This window comes from Lissotriton helveticus, chromosome 9, assembly GCF_964261635.1.
Source record: "Lissotriton helveticus chromosome 9, aLisHel1.1, whole genome shotgun sequence".
Classification (NCBI taxonomy): domain Eukaryota; kingdom Metazoa; phylum Chordata; class Amphibia; order Caudata; family Salamandridae; genus Lissotriton; species Lissotriton helveticus.
This window is the reverse complement of record NC_136070.1, coordinates 223,565,196-223,581,781: the sequence shown is the minus strand read 5'-3', so window position 1 is coordinate 223,581,781 and position 16,586 is coordinate 223,565,196. Positions and strand designations below refer to the sequence as shown.

Sequence of the window (16,586 nt, the reverse complement as noted above, 5' to 3'; positions counted from 1 at the left end):
GCTCCCAGTGTTGCAACAAGGCGCTTTCCTCACTACACTAGACCTCAAAGACGCATACTTTCACATTCCCATACATCCTTCCCACAGGAAGTATCTCAGGTTTGTGCTAGAAGGACAACACTATCAATTCAAAGTCCTTCCATTCGGGGTCACAACTGCACCACGAGTGTTCACAAAGTGCCTAGCAGTAGTAGCAGCACATCTCAGAAGACAACATATCCATGTCTTCCCATACTTAGACCATTGGCTCATAAAAGCCAAGTCATTTAACCAGTGTGTTCAACGCACATCTCAAACAATTCAGACACTGCACAAATTGGGGTTTACAATAAACCACACCAAGTCACATCTACAGCCCTCTCATGTACATCAATACATAGGGGCTACCATAAACACCAATACAGCTCTAGCTTATCCCAGTCCAGCCAGGATACAAAGCATTCAAGCCTTAGTCACAAGGTTTTAAAACCAACACTCTCTCCGAGTGCTCATGCAATTAATAGGCATGATGGTATCTTGCATTTTTATTGTACCATATGCAAGACTGCAAATGCGCCCATTGCAGGAATGTCTAGCACATCAAAGGAATCAGGCACAAGGATAATTGACAGACCTTGTGTTGGTGGACAGCTGCACACATCTCTCTGCAGTGGTGGAACACCAAAAACTTGTCCAGAGGGCGGGCGTTTCTCGAGCCTGTTCCACAGATAGTATTGACAAGACACATCCCTGACAGGATGGGGAGCACATCTGCTCCACCACACAACTCAGGGAAGATGGACCGCTCAACAAAAGGTGCTTCATATCAATCACCTAGAGTTGCTGGCGATTTTCCTAGCACTAAATTCTTCCAAGTGCACATACGGAACAAAGCTGTCTTAATCCGGACAGACAACATGACAGCCATGCACTACATACTAAAACAAGGAGGCACACATTCCCTGCAGCTGTCCCAGCACGCACAAAACATTTGGAGATGGGCCAGTCCACAAAAGATATATCTGCCTGCAGAACACCTTCCAGGAGTTCATAATCAGAGAGCCGATCTGTTAAGTCGACTGACACAACAGATTCACGAATGGGAACTACATCTGCAAGTTCTTCAACCATTCTTTCACAAGTGGGGTCATCCAGACATAAACCTGTTTGCCACACACGTAAACGCAAAATGCCCAAACTTCGCCGCCAGATTGCCACACCCGCTGTCCAAGGGCAATGCAAGATGGATGAACTGGTCAGGCAGATTTGCGTATGCTTTTCCACTAGTGGTACGCAAGCTCAGACCACAGTTTCTCAAACTGATCTTGGTAGCTCCCACATTGGCACGCCAACCGTGGTTCACCACACTGCTGGAACTCTCTCTAGTTCCACACCAAAAACTGTCTCTGACATCATCCATGCTATCGCAGAACCATGGAGACATCAGGCATCCAGATCCAAGTTAACTGAATCTGGCAATCTGGCTCCTGAAGTCTTAGAGTTTGGTTACCTTAACCTGCCACCAGACTGTATGAATATCATTAAAGAAGCTAGAAGACTAGACTACTAGAGCTTGCTATGCTGCTAAATGGAAGAGATTTGCCATTTACTGCACTAATAATCAAATTGATCCTTTAGATGCTTCCATCCAAAATATTATCTGTTACCTTCTCCATTTACAAACATGTAATCTAGCATATTCATCTATACGTTTACATCTTGCAGCCATTGCGGCATATCTACAAAACAGACAACATATGTCCTTGTTTAGAGTACCAGCAAAAAAGGCTTTTATGGAAGGATTAAAAATAATTATTCCTCCTAGGTTACCATCCTCTCCAGAGTGGAACCTAAACATTGTTCTTACCAGGCTCATGGGGCCTCCTTTTCAACCTTTACATAAGTGTGAACTGCAATTTCTCACATGGAAAACAGCTTTCCTCATTGCTATTACATCTCTTAGTAGAGTTAGTGAGATTCGAGCTTTCACTATACAAGAACTATTTTTACAATTACACTGTAACAAAGTGGTTCTAAGGACTAATCCTAAATTCCTTCCTAAAGTAATGAGTCTTTTTCATCTAAACCAATCAGTAGAGTTACCAGTGTTTTTTCAAAACCCAGACTCTGTAGCAGAGAGAGCTCAACACACACTAGATGTAAAAAGAGGTCTTCTCTATTATATCGATAGGACCAAATCCTTTCGCAAAACAAAGCCACTATTTGTAGCTTTCTCTCCACCACATAAAGGCAACCCCATTTGTTAAATTAGGAATTGCAATGTGGATTGTTAAATGTATACAAATATGCTATCACAAGGCAAAACGCACATTAACAGTTCCTCCTAGAGCGCACTCCACACGCAAACTAGGTGCCTCCATTGCTTTCTTAGGGAACATTCCCCTAGAAGACATCTGCAAGGCAGCAACGTGGTCTACAACAAACACCTTCACTAAACACTATTGTGTTGATATGCAAGCGAAGCAGCAAGCTTCAGTAGGCCAAGCTTTCCTCAAAACTCTCTTTCAAACTACTGCAACGGATACAGGTGACCACGGCTAGGGAGATACTGCTGCACAATCGATGCAAAGTGTAGGATCTGCAGCTCATATGCCTCGAATGGAAAATGCTACTTACCAGTATGCATCTGTTCTTGGCACGTAGAGCTTCAGATTCCTACACGCCCTCTCGCCTCCTCGGGACCTGTATCTGTTCCAGTTTATCTTAATTAGATATACACGCATGGACATCCCTTCTTTATTTCTACTAACTCCATCATTTCCCATCATGGCGAAAAACAATATAAGGATGGAGCCGATGCCCATGCGCACTATCGTCCAAGGGAGGAGTCACCTATCTCGTGACTACAAAGACTTCTTCCAAGACGACAACAAAATGCAATCATCCGAGCCCAACAACAGGTGGCGATCTAATGCAAAGTGTAGGAATCTGCAGCTCAACATGCCAAAAACAGATGCATACTGGTAAGTAGCATTTTCCTCTTTCAAATAACATTTTGCCCATTCTCACCACTTTAATCAAATGATTTGAATCCACCATTCCCTTTTATCATCTGAGGAAGACTTAAGAAGAATATCAACAGATCCCATTAATGAGGCTTGTTAACTCTCAGGATAGCAGATCTCTTTTTTCTAGGTTGCTACAATGTTTGCAGAAACCACTACTGAATGTCTGTGACGAATAGACATTAGGTGTGCATCTGGTGCTTAGGTTCTTCACCAACTCCAAGGTCTGCGACGACTGTGCATATGAATCCCAAGGCGATTTGAGTGCGTTAGACGTAGCTGTACATTGTGAAATACCAGAAGGCTCTGTGCCGATCCCACTTGAAGTTGAAGGTGAGGACCCCTCTCCGAAACTCCTGCCTGAGGCAGATCTTCCTCCCAGTCAAAGTCTTCAGGTAAGTTCAAGAAACATTAGAAATCCAAACGTGACACTGCTCTTTCCCTTCTACTCTTGTTCTGCAGGGAAGGCTTAAGGGCATCACCATGCCTCAAGGTCTTTCTCCTGTTGCAATGAGGAGCCAAATTAATTTCTGGTCCTGTTGCACCACGGGTTTCCTGGTCCATGAGCAACATCGCACCGTGTCGCGGTCTTTCGAGAGGCAGTGATGCGCATCTTTGGAAAAGCTTCAAGCTCTGCTTGGTGCCCTTTCGGGCCCAAGGATTCGCAGGGACTCCATCTGGCTACAGTTGGCAGGTTTGCTCACGTGCCTTCTGGGCCCCTTGAACCTGCTTCAGGTTTTGTTACAGGAACAGTGCTGATATCTGCTCTGGTTCAATGCCGGCACAGACTCCACTGGTGCCAGATGAAGAGCAGCGACCCATCGTAGTGTCTGGCTCAGAGTTGACATCACATTCACCAAGACGACAGTCAAATCTTGATGTGTCTTGGCCTCTACTGAATCTATCTGACTCAGACACAATTCCTTTGCCACGCTGCTAAGCACAGATATTACACTAACAGTTTGGCTCAGACTCTGACTAGGGCCAGCCTTATGGAGATGGCAATGGTAGGGACAGAGATGAGTTTTCCCCCACTTTATGATGGCTACATCTGAAGGATGCCAGTGGGCTGGCGACCTCCCCTGTTACTGGGCTGGTTTAACAGTCTGGGCCACAAATAGAGGAAAGCATATCATTTTCTAAAGTCATCAGGAGGGCTGCTGAGCTCCTGGACCTTCACATCCTCACTACAGAGGTTAAAAAAACATATTGACAGAGGTCCTACAGCCTGGCCAAGTACCAACAGAACCTCTGTTGCCCTTCAAAGAAGCCCTCAGTGACTGCTGGGCACTTAGGGTCAACCACGTTCTAGTCCCCAAGTCACCCAACAGGCCCCCCTGCCACAGACCTGCTCCAAGAGGCCTGAACTTTCTAACGCAGCATCCAACACCTGAAAGTATGGTGGTACAGGTGTCTTAGAGTCAACCCTAACACCTTTCCAACCACACACACTGACAGAGAGTCAAAACTAACTGACCCGTTTAGAAAGCATATATTGCTCTCCATTACCTTCACCTTGTGGACGGTCCGTGCAAGACATGTGCTAGGTCACTACAACCACGCATTGTGGGACATGAGTGAGATCTTACCTCTAGTCCCCAAAGACTTGCAGGCTTTTTTAGCCCAAACCATTCAAGATGGTTAGGATGTGGCGAAATTTCTTATCCGCTCAGGCCTAGACCCACGTGACCTGGCCACAAAACCTGGCCACCTGGGGCAACCTTTGCCTCAATCTTCTGCCTCTTTGGTCACAATTCCCAAGCCCATTAGTGCACTCTTAGCTGTGCACTGCCAATCGGGTAGCAGGATCAGCCACATCCTGCAGGAGTGGCAACAAATTATATCCGTCAAATGGGAGCTGCAGCTTGGTCATCAGGCTATGCCCTGCCATCCCACCTACAGACCACTTCTCAGAGGACCGTATGCCAGTTTTACACTAGGAAGTGCAGCCATAAAAAGATCCTGACCTCAGAAGTTGGGGATGGGTGTTATTCCCGCAACATCCTTGTGCCGAAGAAAGACCGAGACCTGTGCCCTATCATAGATCTTTGGCCTTTCAACGCCTTCCTGCACAAGAATAAATTCGAAATACCTACCCTGGCCCAGGTTCTTTATGCCCTTGATCCCAGAGGCTAAATGTAGTTTTAGACCTGAAAGACACTTATTTTAACATCTCCATCCTGCAGGTGTATAGGCACTCCCTGTGATTCACTGTGAGCACTTTTAGTTTGCTGTGCTTCCTTTTGGCCTCAACAGATTCCCATGGGTGTTCACAAAGGTGATGGTGGTTGGCGTCCAAAGGTGTAACATCGGGGGGCGTGACTCCCCCAAATAATTGATTTCTTCGCTTGGTAGTTAGGTCGGGAGGCCCTGGGACGAGTCTCTGTTGTCTTATCTCGTTGTCCTGATTTCACTAAGAGATTTTAACTTTATTTGAAAAAAGTACTAAATATTACCCAGAGAATTACTCCTTAAATGGGTGAAAATATACTCCTTGTTTTGGAATTCGTAAACATTGTCATTAGAAGCTATGAAAAAGCTGCACTAGTCTTAGGTTTCCGGGCATACTATTCACAACCAAACACCCAAAAGGTAATGGGAGGAATGCTTACAAATAGTCTAACCACAGGCAATCACTCAGGATAGCATTCCAACCCAACGTTTATCACCGACTGTGCCTCACTTGATAGAGGTCGCAAATTAGGTTTGGTATATCGAGTAAAGACAGTGTGGCAGGGGACTTTACATCTGCCACCCTGCCCTTACTCGTCCCTCCAAATTTTAAGATGTCCGTCCACCCTACAGAAATCTCTATACATTGGCAGGATCATTGTCATAGAGGTTCCTGTCAACGTAGGAAATGTTTGACGGACAGCTCCATCAAACATGATGGCCGTCTGTCAAACCTTTCCAAAGTTTATTATTTTTCAGACACTATCTGCCAAAGTGGGAATGTGTTTTTGAAAAATAGAAAACTAATGATTGCCCACACCATCAAGTTTTATCCCACGGTGTAGAGGTTTTTTTTCTTTTCACTATCCCTCACCGCCATGGTGTATCTGACGGTGATGGACAGTAAAAAGCCTTCTGATGGTCCACTCTAAATAGGGAAGGACAGCTTACCTTACCTCCGACAGCCCCTGCTCCATCGGAGCGACATCATGACGTTTATGGCAGAACTCCAAACCATTCGGGGGGATGATGACGCACCTCCACCCTCCCTGACATCTTGACACACGTCTAATTTTTCACCGAAAAAGAGGCTATCCTCAAAGGTGTCAGGACCAAAGCTGACTTAGTGTTTCGGGGACATACAATCTACTTGTACCAAGACATATCTCCTGTAAGTGATGCAGCTATTGGGCCTGGACATTGACTCACGGGACAGGGACCCTTCACTGACCCGAGGGCTTTCTAGGGAGGGACTTAAGCCATAATGGACAACAGTATGCTCGCATCGCATGGACAAGCGACCTGCTGAAACCTTATCTCAGGAGACTAAATGCAATACGCCTTTGCAACAAGGGCAAATACACATACTCAGCACCCTCTACAGTAGATACCCTGTAGCAGAGAGGACACTTAGATGCCCTCACTCTTGCTTCCCCAGCCGCAGGTGTTGACTGCTCACCTGCCCAGATGCCTTTGGCTGGATGGGGCTGAGGGGGACTGGAGGAGCACACTCCTCTAACATCTTACATTGGAACTGGAACATTGCCTTATGGTCAACCCCCCACGCTGCACAACCCAGGAGGTTAACTCCTCCAGCGGGTTGCCGGTTACCGTGAGAAACGGACTAAACTGTTGGGGACCGTTGGTCCATGTTATTGAAATGGTTTTTATCTCCCTTTTTCTTCCAGGTTAATCACTGCCACCAAGAGACGCATCACTGGAAGGCAGGTCGTTTTACACATTTCCACAACAATGGGAAGTAACTGCATACCACACCTAGCTTCGCTATTGATCACCGGGGGTTCCACCTCATAGGAAAGTGGCCACATACCTGCACGCTTAGGTCAGAGTGGAATGGAGGGGTGATAGCCCAGTCTCGCTCCCCTGGTAACACTGACCTCCATGGCTGGGAGAGCCACGCTGCCCATGGTCCTACACCTCCGTGATCCCTGACCAAGACGGCTGACTTCACATTACTCTCTCTTAATGTTCATGGCCAAAACTCTCAGAATCTACGTAAGAAGTCTGGAGGTACATCCTACAACATGATTCTGACATCCTATTCCTACAGGAAACTCACCTTAGGGGAGCAGACAGACCTAGAATGGCATCTTCTTAATACCCCACCCGCTATTTGGCATATACAGACACAAAAACACTGGGGTGGCATTCTCTGTAAAGAAGGCTTTAGCACTTACATAACCAAAGTGGTGAGGGACATAGAAGGCCGCTACCGGTCAATGCGTATGCTGCGTGGCAAGCAACCTCTCATTCTCCTTAACATATATGCTCCAAACACCGCCCAAGATCATTATCTCCAGCTCATCTTACAGGAACAGTTAGCAGGGGTAGAGGGTGATGCAGTAGTCTGTGGTGCCCTTAACTTAGTATGGGACCTGGAAATGGACAGAAGCACTACCACTTACCAATGCACCGGGGCTATGTCACCGCATTTTAAGAAAGACATAGCGGAGGTGGGACTCCTAAACGCCTGGCATTATAAGCATCCCAATACGTTGGATTACTCTTTCTATTCCCATGTACCACATCATATTCGCTCATCGACTTTGTCTAACTCATTCCCTCCTTCGAAATCAGCTTTTAGTAGAGAAGTCCGATATCTCTTTTTTACCATGTCCATATTGAAGCGACATGGTCTAACGACCTCTCCTCACAGCTGCTGAGATGGTTCTAACCCCCGCGACTCCTCTTCGACCCAGTGGATGTAGTGGAGATTTGTAAGGGAATCAATGAATATTTCACACTTAACTCTCTGCTGGACATATCATCTCACATAAGATGGCACGGGTTAAGGGCCACAATCCAGGGGGTTATCTCCTTATTGGGGATCGCCTGGGGATAGAAGTCAAACTGGTTGAATCTAAGCTGACAGCTGAAGTTAAAGCTCTAAAGTAGCAAGATTAACTTGCATCCAGTCCTTGAAATAAGCAACATCTTTCTATCCTTACAGGCCAACTTCGGGCACAGAGGACAAATAAGGCTGAACGCTCCCTCCTAGCGCTTCAGCAGCACTGTTACAAGGGATGAAACAAAGTAGGTACGCTCTTGGCTCATAGACTGCACCAGGGCCATGCTAAGGCGCATATCGCAAAGCTCCAATCTGTAAGCGGGTGAACACGGAACGCGATAAGCAGCGGATCTTCCGCACATATAATATCCGACCCTCTACAAAGATGAAGTGGACTCAACAGTTTTGATAGACAATTATCTGGCCGCATGCAAATGGGACCCTCTACACCCTCAACATTCGGAAGCCCTTGATGTCCCAGTCACATTCGAGGAACTCTGCAGCGTGGTTCAAACCCTCAACCCAGGACCAGATGGTCTTCCAGTTAGCTTCTAGTGCCTATTTTTGCCTGAACTGCGAGACCACTTGCTGCACTTATTTAACTCTTTCACACAAACCACAGGCCTCACACCCACTAGGGCAGCAGTGGAGATATCCCTCATATCACAGCCAGGCAAAGATCCAACTCTTTGCTCATCGTACCACTCCATCACCCTCCTAAATAAAGTCTTTACCATGATCCTGGCATCTAGACTGGAGCTACCACCAAAGACTTATTGATCCCAACCAAGTGGGATTCCTCCGTAATTGACAGGGAGCGGACAACGTACGGCGCATAGCAAACCTTGTTGAGAAATTGCACCGCTATCACATCTCTGCTTGCCTTCTCTCACTAGATGTAGAGAAGGCCTTTGATCGAGTACATTGGCTCTTTCTCCGGACTGTTCTGCACAAAGTTGGGATGGGCCCAGGCATCATTGCCAAAATTACAGGCTTCTATACAGCCCCTGTAGCCATACTGCGGGTCAACTGACTCCGCACAGATCCCGTAGCCATCTGTGGGTGCACACAGCAGGGCTGTCCACTGTCGCCCCTGTTTGCTCTAGGGGTCGTGCCCCTGGCTATTTCCATCTATCACATGGCCGCAATAAAAGGGATTCCTTTTGGAGATTAGACCCTTAAGAGCAGTCTGTTTGCCGATGACCTCTTACCCTTTCAAAACCCGCCACCTCATTCTCAGCCGTGGTAGGTAGTCTGACCACTTTGGAGCGGTATCTGGCTTCAAGATCAATATATGAATGTTGAGTACACTCAACTTGACGACTCCTGACCAGGACCTCACTGCTTTGCAAGAGCTTGCATCCGTCCTTTGGTACTCTGATACCATTAGATATCTGGGCCTCAGTCTCAAACCTCCACTCTCTACCTGGACATAGGCATAGTGGCCCCCACTCCGCCGCTCCATCTTTGAGTACCTTTGACAGTGGAAACCCCTGTACATCTCGTGGCTGTGGAGGCTGCAGTCATCAAAATGAGCGCATACACACTTTTATTTGGAATAGGAAACTACCCCTAATCTCCAACACGCTTATGATGCAACCCAGGATAAAAGGGAGTCTTGTGTGCCACAAGCTCCTAGAATATTACTGGGCCACACATTTGCGTTACATATCCGAGTGGGTGGTGAGGGAAAGCGAGAAGCACTGGTTCCATATGTACCCGGCAGTGGCTTGTAGACCGTTGTGGGACCTCCCCTGGTTACTCAAATATGCTAGGCCATGCTGCGCATACCTCACCACCCCTACAAAATCAGTGCTGGACATATGGGATAAATTGGCCACTACAAAAGGACTGACTACCTTTCCCTTCCGTAACACACTAATCTTATGCAATCCTAACTTTACCCCGGCATTGCCTGCTCACTCCTTTCAGGTATGGTCTGCAAGTGACTGCAGAACTCTACATGACCCCTACACATAGACCACCATCAAAACATTTGAGCAGTGCAAAGAAGAATATAACATTCCTGAGACAGCCAGACTACAATAGTTCCAGCTATGACACTAGGCACTACACCCATCAGTGTGGCTCACGAGAGTGCATCTCCAACACCTATTGTACGCTGCAACACCACCCCACACCCACACCTACCAGACCGCATGGCAGTCAACCACCACGGAGAGCATATCACCGAAACAATGAGACACACTGTGGCTGGACATACCCAAAACATATAGCATCTCCCTCCGGGAGACCGCATATAAGGCCATGTTCCAATGGTATTACACACCTACTTGACTCTCCATTATCTATCCTGGCACATCCTATCTATGCTGGTGCTATAAAACAGACCAAGGAGACTTCTGTAATATTTGGTGGTCCTGCACCCTCATTGCTCCCTTCTGGATGGTAGTGTTGAGTCCTATTAAAGCCACTGTGGAGAACCCCCTCCTGACTTCCTCTACTAAGGTCGTCCTGGAGGATTCGACCACTAGACTTAAAAGTGATGGCCCATGTTGATTGGACACTTATTATATGCTACCGGCAGTCAGACAGCTTGTAGACCTAGCATGGAAGAAGACCACTCCCCCCTCCTTGGCACAATGGTTCTCTCGCCTATGGCGATAGAACAAAATCCAAATTCCAATCTGTGCAGTGACCCCTGATACAGTACCTCAACCGAATTGAATGTACCTGCTTTAATCTGCCAAAACTGAGAGCACTTCAGCTGTTTTGCTGGCCCGCCCTCGATGGCGCCCTGATTAACTGCTTAGCACAGAATTGCTGTGTAGTAGGAAGCACTCATGTTGCCCCCTGCTGCCTTACTGACGATACAACATCTAGGCACACTACCGGCCTTGACCTGGGCTCCAGTAACCCTGTTCTTGTTGTACAGTTGTTTTTGTGCTCTCTATTACAATAACTAACCGAATTGTAACCGGATATGTCCTAGATGTTCTGATGTTATGCTTTGTTAAGAATGAGTAACAATACATCTCAAACACTTTGGGCCATATCTGAGTCACATCTGAGTCCCTTGCTCACTGCACCATCAGGATTCAAGCAAGCCGGGCCGAAGACGGCTGTAATGCCAGAAATCGGTCCCCAGAAGCTTGTTTCCTTTCCAGTGAAGAATTGGCTTAGTAGTTTGGTCTGCCCTGTTCCCATGATGCACTGGGCCAGGGACAGACTAATTTGCATATAGCCAGGTTCTGAACTGGGATGGTGCAGTGACCTAAAAAACGGTGATGGATCAAGCCCTGATCTGTTGACTGGGTAGGAGTGTTCTGATTAACTCAGATACTCTGTCCATCACCACCCCCTTTTTGTAATTATTTTGGCCACCATGAGTGTGGAAGGGTATGCTCAGACATGAGTCCCTTGCTCACTGCACCATCAGGATTCAAGCAAGCCGGGCCGAAGACGGCTGTAATGCCAGAAACCGGTCCCCGGAAGCTTGTTTCCTTTCCAGTGAAGAATTGGCTTGGTAGTTTGGTCTGCCCTGTTCCCATGATGCACTGGGCCAGGGACAGACTAATTTGCATATAGCCAGGTTCTGAACTGGGATGGTGCAGTGAGCTAAAAAACGGTGATGGATCAAGCCCTGATCTGTTGACTGGGTAGTAGTGTTCTGATTAACTCAGATACTCTGTCCATCACCACCCCCTTTTTGTAATTACTCTTTTAAGGAAAACAGGCTGCATTACAAAACAATACCGCTTTATTTAAAAAGCAATCACAGACTTTGTTGTCTGCTGACCTCGGCGGGCCACCATCCCTGTGACTGTAGCTATTCCCAAAGGGTGGCAGATTCTGACCTGCCTCATGAATATTGATGAGGCAGGTCAATTTGCAACCCATTGGAAATCGCAAACTGTGTCTGAGACACTATTGTATATAGCTGTTTGCAATTTCCTAATTACGAACTGGAAAGATAAGCAATTCGAAAATCTCAAACTGACTTTTTTGTACATCTGGCCCTTTGTTCCCTGCCAATCTGCAAACTAATCTGCACTCTGCCAAAGGCAAGCCTGTGTGCACCAATCCGCTCTTGGACTGCGCCCAGTGTCAGGAACCCTGGACCTTAGCACTCCCAGCTTTACTCCTCCACTGATCTTCGTACACTGGATACCCGGATGCAACAACAACTGCTGCCTCGCTTTAACCTGCTCTGCATTGTGGCCCTTCTCCTGCCTTCGCTGCCCTTTCACTTCGATCCCAACATCAATCCCAGTCGCAGCAACCAGCGCCGCACCACACCGCACCAGAAGACCCCACCGACAGAACTCACCTGCTCAACCCCAGATCGTTATGCAAACATACCACCGAAGTCTGGGACACCATCTCCACTCTCACCCCCGACATGATGTTCATCACAGACACCTGGCTCACCCCCGCAGCCAACCCAGACATCGCTGCGGATACGAAATGAAATTTCACACCAACAGACCCAGAGGTGGCATTGCCATTGAACACAAGAAAATAAATCATGTGCACCATCTCCAATGATGAACTCACACCAATCATGGAACACATAAACTTCCAGTTCCTCACAGACAATAACACCACTTTCAAGGGCACCCTCACATACAGAACGCCAGGACCACAAACCCACCTCTGCAATGCCATCACTGACTTAATCACTGTGCTCGCCGTTGAATCCGAACACATCTTCCTAGGAGACCTCAACTTCCACCTGGACGACACAACCAACACTAGCGCCACCGACCTCCTGGAAAGGATGGACAACTTCCGACTGAAGCAGCTGGTCATGGACCCCACACACAAAGCAGGATACACACTGGACCCAATTTTCTCATTCAACAACAGAATCAAATACCACCACAGCTCTGAATTAACCTTTTCAGACCATTTCATCGTACACTTAACCATCGCCAGAGCTGCCCTTACCCCCCTTAAGGACACAGTGCCCCCTTTTGCAGCTGGTCAAAAGTCACCCAGCAACAATGGATCGACACCCTCTGCACCACACAGCCCAAAGACACCACCAACGTTAACCAGGCTGTACAGAACTTGAAACACAGGATCACCAGTTCCACCGACTGAGTCGCCCCCACCAGACCAGCCAAAACACACAGACCCTCCAAACAAGCCTTCTGGTACACCCTATGAACTCCACACATCAAAATGCAGGAGCAAACCACTTGAAAGAAGATGGCGCACTAGCAGGAATCTCACAGGCGGAGCTCCCTCAAATCAGCCCTTAAAGACTCCCAAACACAAAACAAAGATGTAAAAAAAGAGGCCTTATCCTTCTGGATAGAGCGCCAACCAAGACAAAGGAACTCTTCACCACCATCAAGGAGTTCAGCTGCCAGTCTGATACAGAAAACATTATCCCCGCATGACAGGAACTGTGACGCGCTCACCGACCACTTCCCTCCAACCTCCTCAGCCGCTGATCCTCTTCTTCGGCAAACACATCGCTCCCTGGGACTACTCCTGGTGGCTTGCAGAAATCTGACCCACTGCAGCGCCTAAAGATCTGAAAGGTTTAGCGTTACTTTTTGAACGCTAAACCCGTTTTGGGATTCACTTCCCAACGCAATAAAATATTTGCATTAGTTTGTACCAAAAGTAACAAAAACAGCGTGATACACTACTTTTCATGACTTTGCATTAATTGCGTGTTACATGGGTGGTTCCCATACAGCCACCTTTGGTTTTGGATGTTAAACCCGATAAACTAATTTTGGTGTAAAGGTTTTAGCACCAAAAATTAACGCAGCTGAAAGCAGGCGTTTATATGGAGAAATGTTTACATTTCTCTATGACTTTCTGACTTTGTATGCGTCTTGCAGTGTGCAGCAAACATACAAAGTAGGAAATGCTTTTGGACATGTCTAGGCATAGTATTTTGTACAGGAAAGGTACCCTTCTTGCACAAAACTTGTGCTAGACTCAGGAACGCACCCTAGAGCCTTGGCACTAAGGTGCGAGCTTGGCGCACTGTGGCTGAAACCAGTGAGTGGGGAGAAGAGAACCATTTCTCTGTGAATATGACGCTCTCCTGCTCTCTCCCTGTCATGCAACAAAGCGCAGCCTCTTAGGAGGCTGCGTTGCTTGAGTGTTCAGAATCTAGGATTAAATGCATCAAGCTCTGCCCACTGAGCTCAGGGTGCAGATTGTACATTCAAGCACAATCTTCATCCCTCTTTACCCACCAGCCCACTGTGTTCATCCTTTGGCTAAGATCTGTGTGCCTGAGCCCCAATAGAAGTTCACTTCATGTTAACAATGGCATGTCTTCAGTCGCATCATGAGCCGTGCATTCAGTGGAGTTGTGGTTGTGCTGCTATCTGCAACAGATGAAGTTCTGTATTATTTCATTGTAGCCATTAACCATTGTAATCATTAAATCTGGTCAACGAAGGATTTGTAGCATAAATTCAGTTTGTTTTAATAACCATAGACTTTATTTTATCTTTAAATAAAGAACTATAGTGTAACTTTAATAAGATTTTTCTGTGGTTTTTTTAAATTTAATTTGTGGGCTGTCCGCTGGATCTGTGCACTATACATACCCCTTTTGCCCCAGACAGTCTGTGCACAGCTGACTTCCAGCCATCTCATGCACGCAGCCCTGAGCCTCCTGAATGTGTTGTATGCAACCTTCGGCCTTCAGCTAAAGGCCGCCAGTCTCCTTGCTCTCAGTGCCTGTTTCATCAGGACGGGTTTAGATAATTTTTTTCATCAGTAAATCAACTTCCAAGATCCACATGGTGGCCTCATGTTTGTTGGAATACACCGGAAGATACCGATCCATGGGATCCCCCAGACAGCACTTCTATCGACCTCTCCTAATTTGGATCACTAGATCCCTTGACACAAAATAATCAAAAAAACAAGGCTGGATCTGCCCTTCCATGAATCCTCTCCCGTTCCGCTCAAAACTTTTTTCCTGGATACAGGGAATACTCTCCCATCCACTTACAGCCCTTCCTATTCATTTATTTTTTCATTATCACAGATGTCTCACATTGGGTAATGGCGGTCACTGCAACATTTTCCAGTGCCAGCCGTACTTCTTGTATTCGCAGACCTTCACGGTTAGATATTCTGAGAGTGTAAACCTTTGAGGGACCACTGTACACCGTCGGTAACGTGCTAAAAAAGTGAAACATAAAAACATCTCAGTGGTTCTGGATAACCCATTGCCGAGGAAATTTCAGATGTGTAATAATATCATTCAGATTAATGTGGCAGATCTATTTAGAATGGCAGGAAGGGTTTCTTCCTGCTCGTGTGGGATAACAAACAGTCATGTCGGTTTTAGTTTTTGTAATTCTAGAACATTTCACAGTTTGATACAATACCCAATTGGAAGAAATGTTAATCTGAACAAAACGGGGTTCTCTTATGAAAAGGCAGGTTTCATTTTTATGTTAGTTGCTATGATTGCTAAATGTCATACTGTTTCACACTGAAATATGTTTATGATCTTTTTTTTATATAGTGAGGATTCCTTTCCCACCTCGGCCTTATCTTCCTTTTCCTCTTCAAAGACCTGGATATTTTCCACCGCCACTGCCTCCAGAGACTCGAAGCGAGCCAATGGCTGGATTAACGCAGCCACCTGAAGCTCTACAAGCAGAAGACTCAAAGCCTCAGGAAGAAACTTGACTTTTTTTATAAAGAGAAAATAGACTGAGAAAGTAGTTTTCTATAGTTCTAAAAAGCCTTTTGTTAAATTTAAGTAACATTTTACTTAAATATAATTCAAATATTTTTGCTCAAATTGAAGCTTAAAATAGAATATTTCTCAGGATAGAAGTTTGTACATAAGGGTGATTTAATTGTGAATATTGTCAATAAATAATCTCTATTGTACAAGTTGTTTTCTGTTGCTTATTAATTTAAATTTAAAAATTAATTTATTTTGAGTAAAGGATCGAAGAAGTTTACAAAAAGAGAAAACAAGTTTGTTTTATGGGAAGCTGATTTCTGAATATACTTGCTGAGAGTTTCCTCTGCATTCTAACTGCTGTATTTCTGTACAAATTGTTAACATGTAATTGAATAGGTTACGACATACCCAACTTACAAAGTGTATTTAAAATAATAAACCGATGCTATTTTAAAGTATTTTTCAGTTTCCTTTACTTTAACCTTTCTCTTTTTTTCTGGTAACATTATAAATACTCCAAAATCTGGTTCCTGAGCTACAGATGACAACTTAGATTGGAAATATCTGATCCAGACATCTAGCTGCAGATTCCTTACCTATAAACATCTAGGAGTCAGGCTGTGTCCGGAAGATTTTTGATAGCAGTACCCCTGCACGCCGGTAGGTGGCGTCGGTAAACTCTGCATGACTTTATAGGTGTTGGGTTCGTCGACGTCATGATATCCGCATCTTCTATATAGACGCCACTCCGGCGCTCACAGTTCTTTTCTTTCTTCGCCAGCCAGAGCAGATCTGTCGAGAGCTACCCCCTTCAATCAATCAATCAATCAGAGTACTTGTAGAGGGCGCTACTTACCTGTGAGGGTCTCATGGCGCTGAGGGGAGGGGGGGGGGGGGGGGTGCTGCTACTGCTCGAAGAGCCAGGTTTTGAGGAGTCTTCTGAAGGTGAGTA

At 46.1% G+C, this 16,586-nt stretch overlaps 1 protein-coding gene across 7 annotated transcripts in view; it reads left to right on the top strand.

The window, feature by feature from the left end:
• The window catches only part of MIA2 (MIA SH3 domain ER export factor 2), a 626,403-nt gene extending 610,314 nt beyond the window's left edge, over window positions 1–16,089 (top strand). For all 7 annotated transcript variants that reach the window (XM_078659761.1, XM_078659760.1, XM_078659759.1 and 4 more), the window contains one exon: window positions 15,464–16,089. In XM_078659761.1, the coding sequence (XP_078515887.1) occupies window positions 15,464–15,630 (167 nt within the window). In that variant the 3' untranslated portion in view covers window positions 15,631–16,089. The remainder of the gene's footprint in view (window positions 1–15,463) is intronic.
• Window positions 16,090–16,586: the final 497 nt, after the last annotated feature.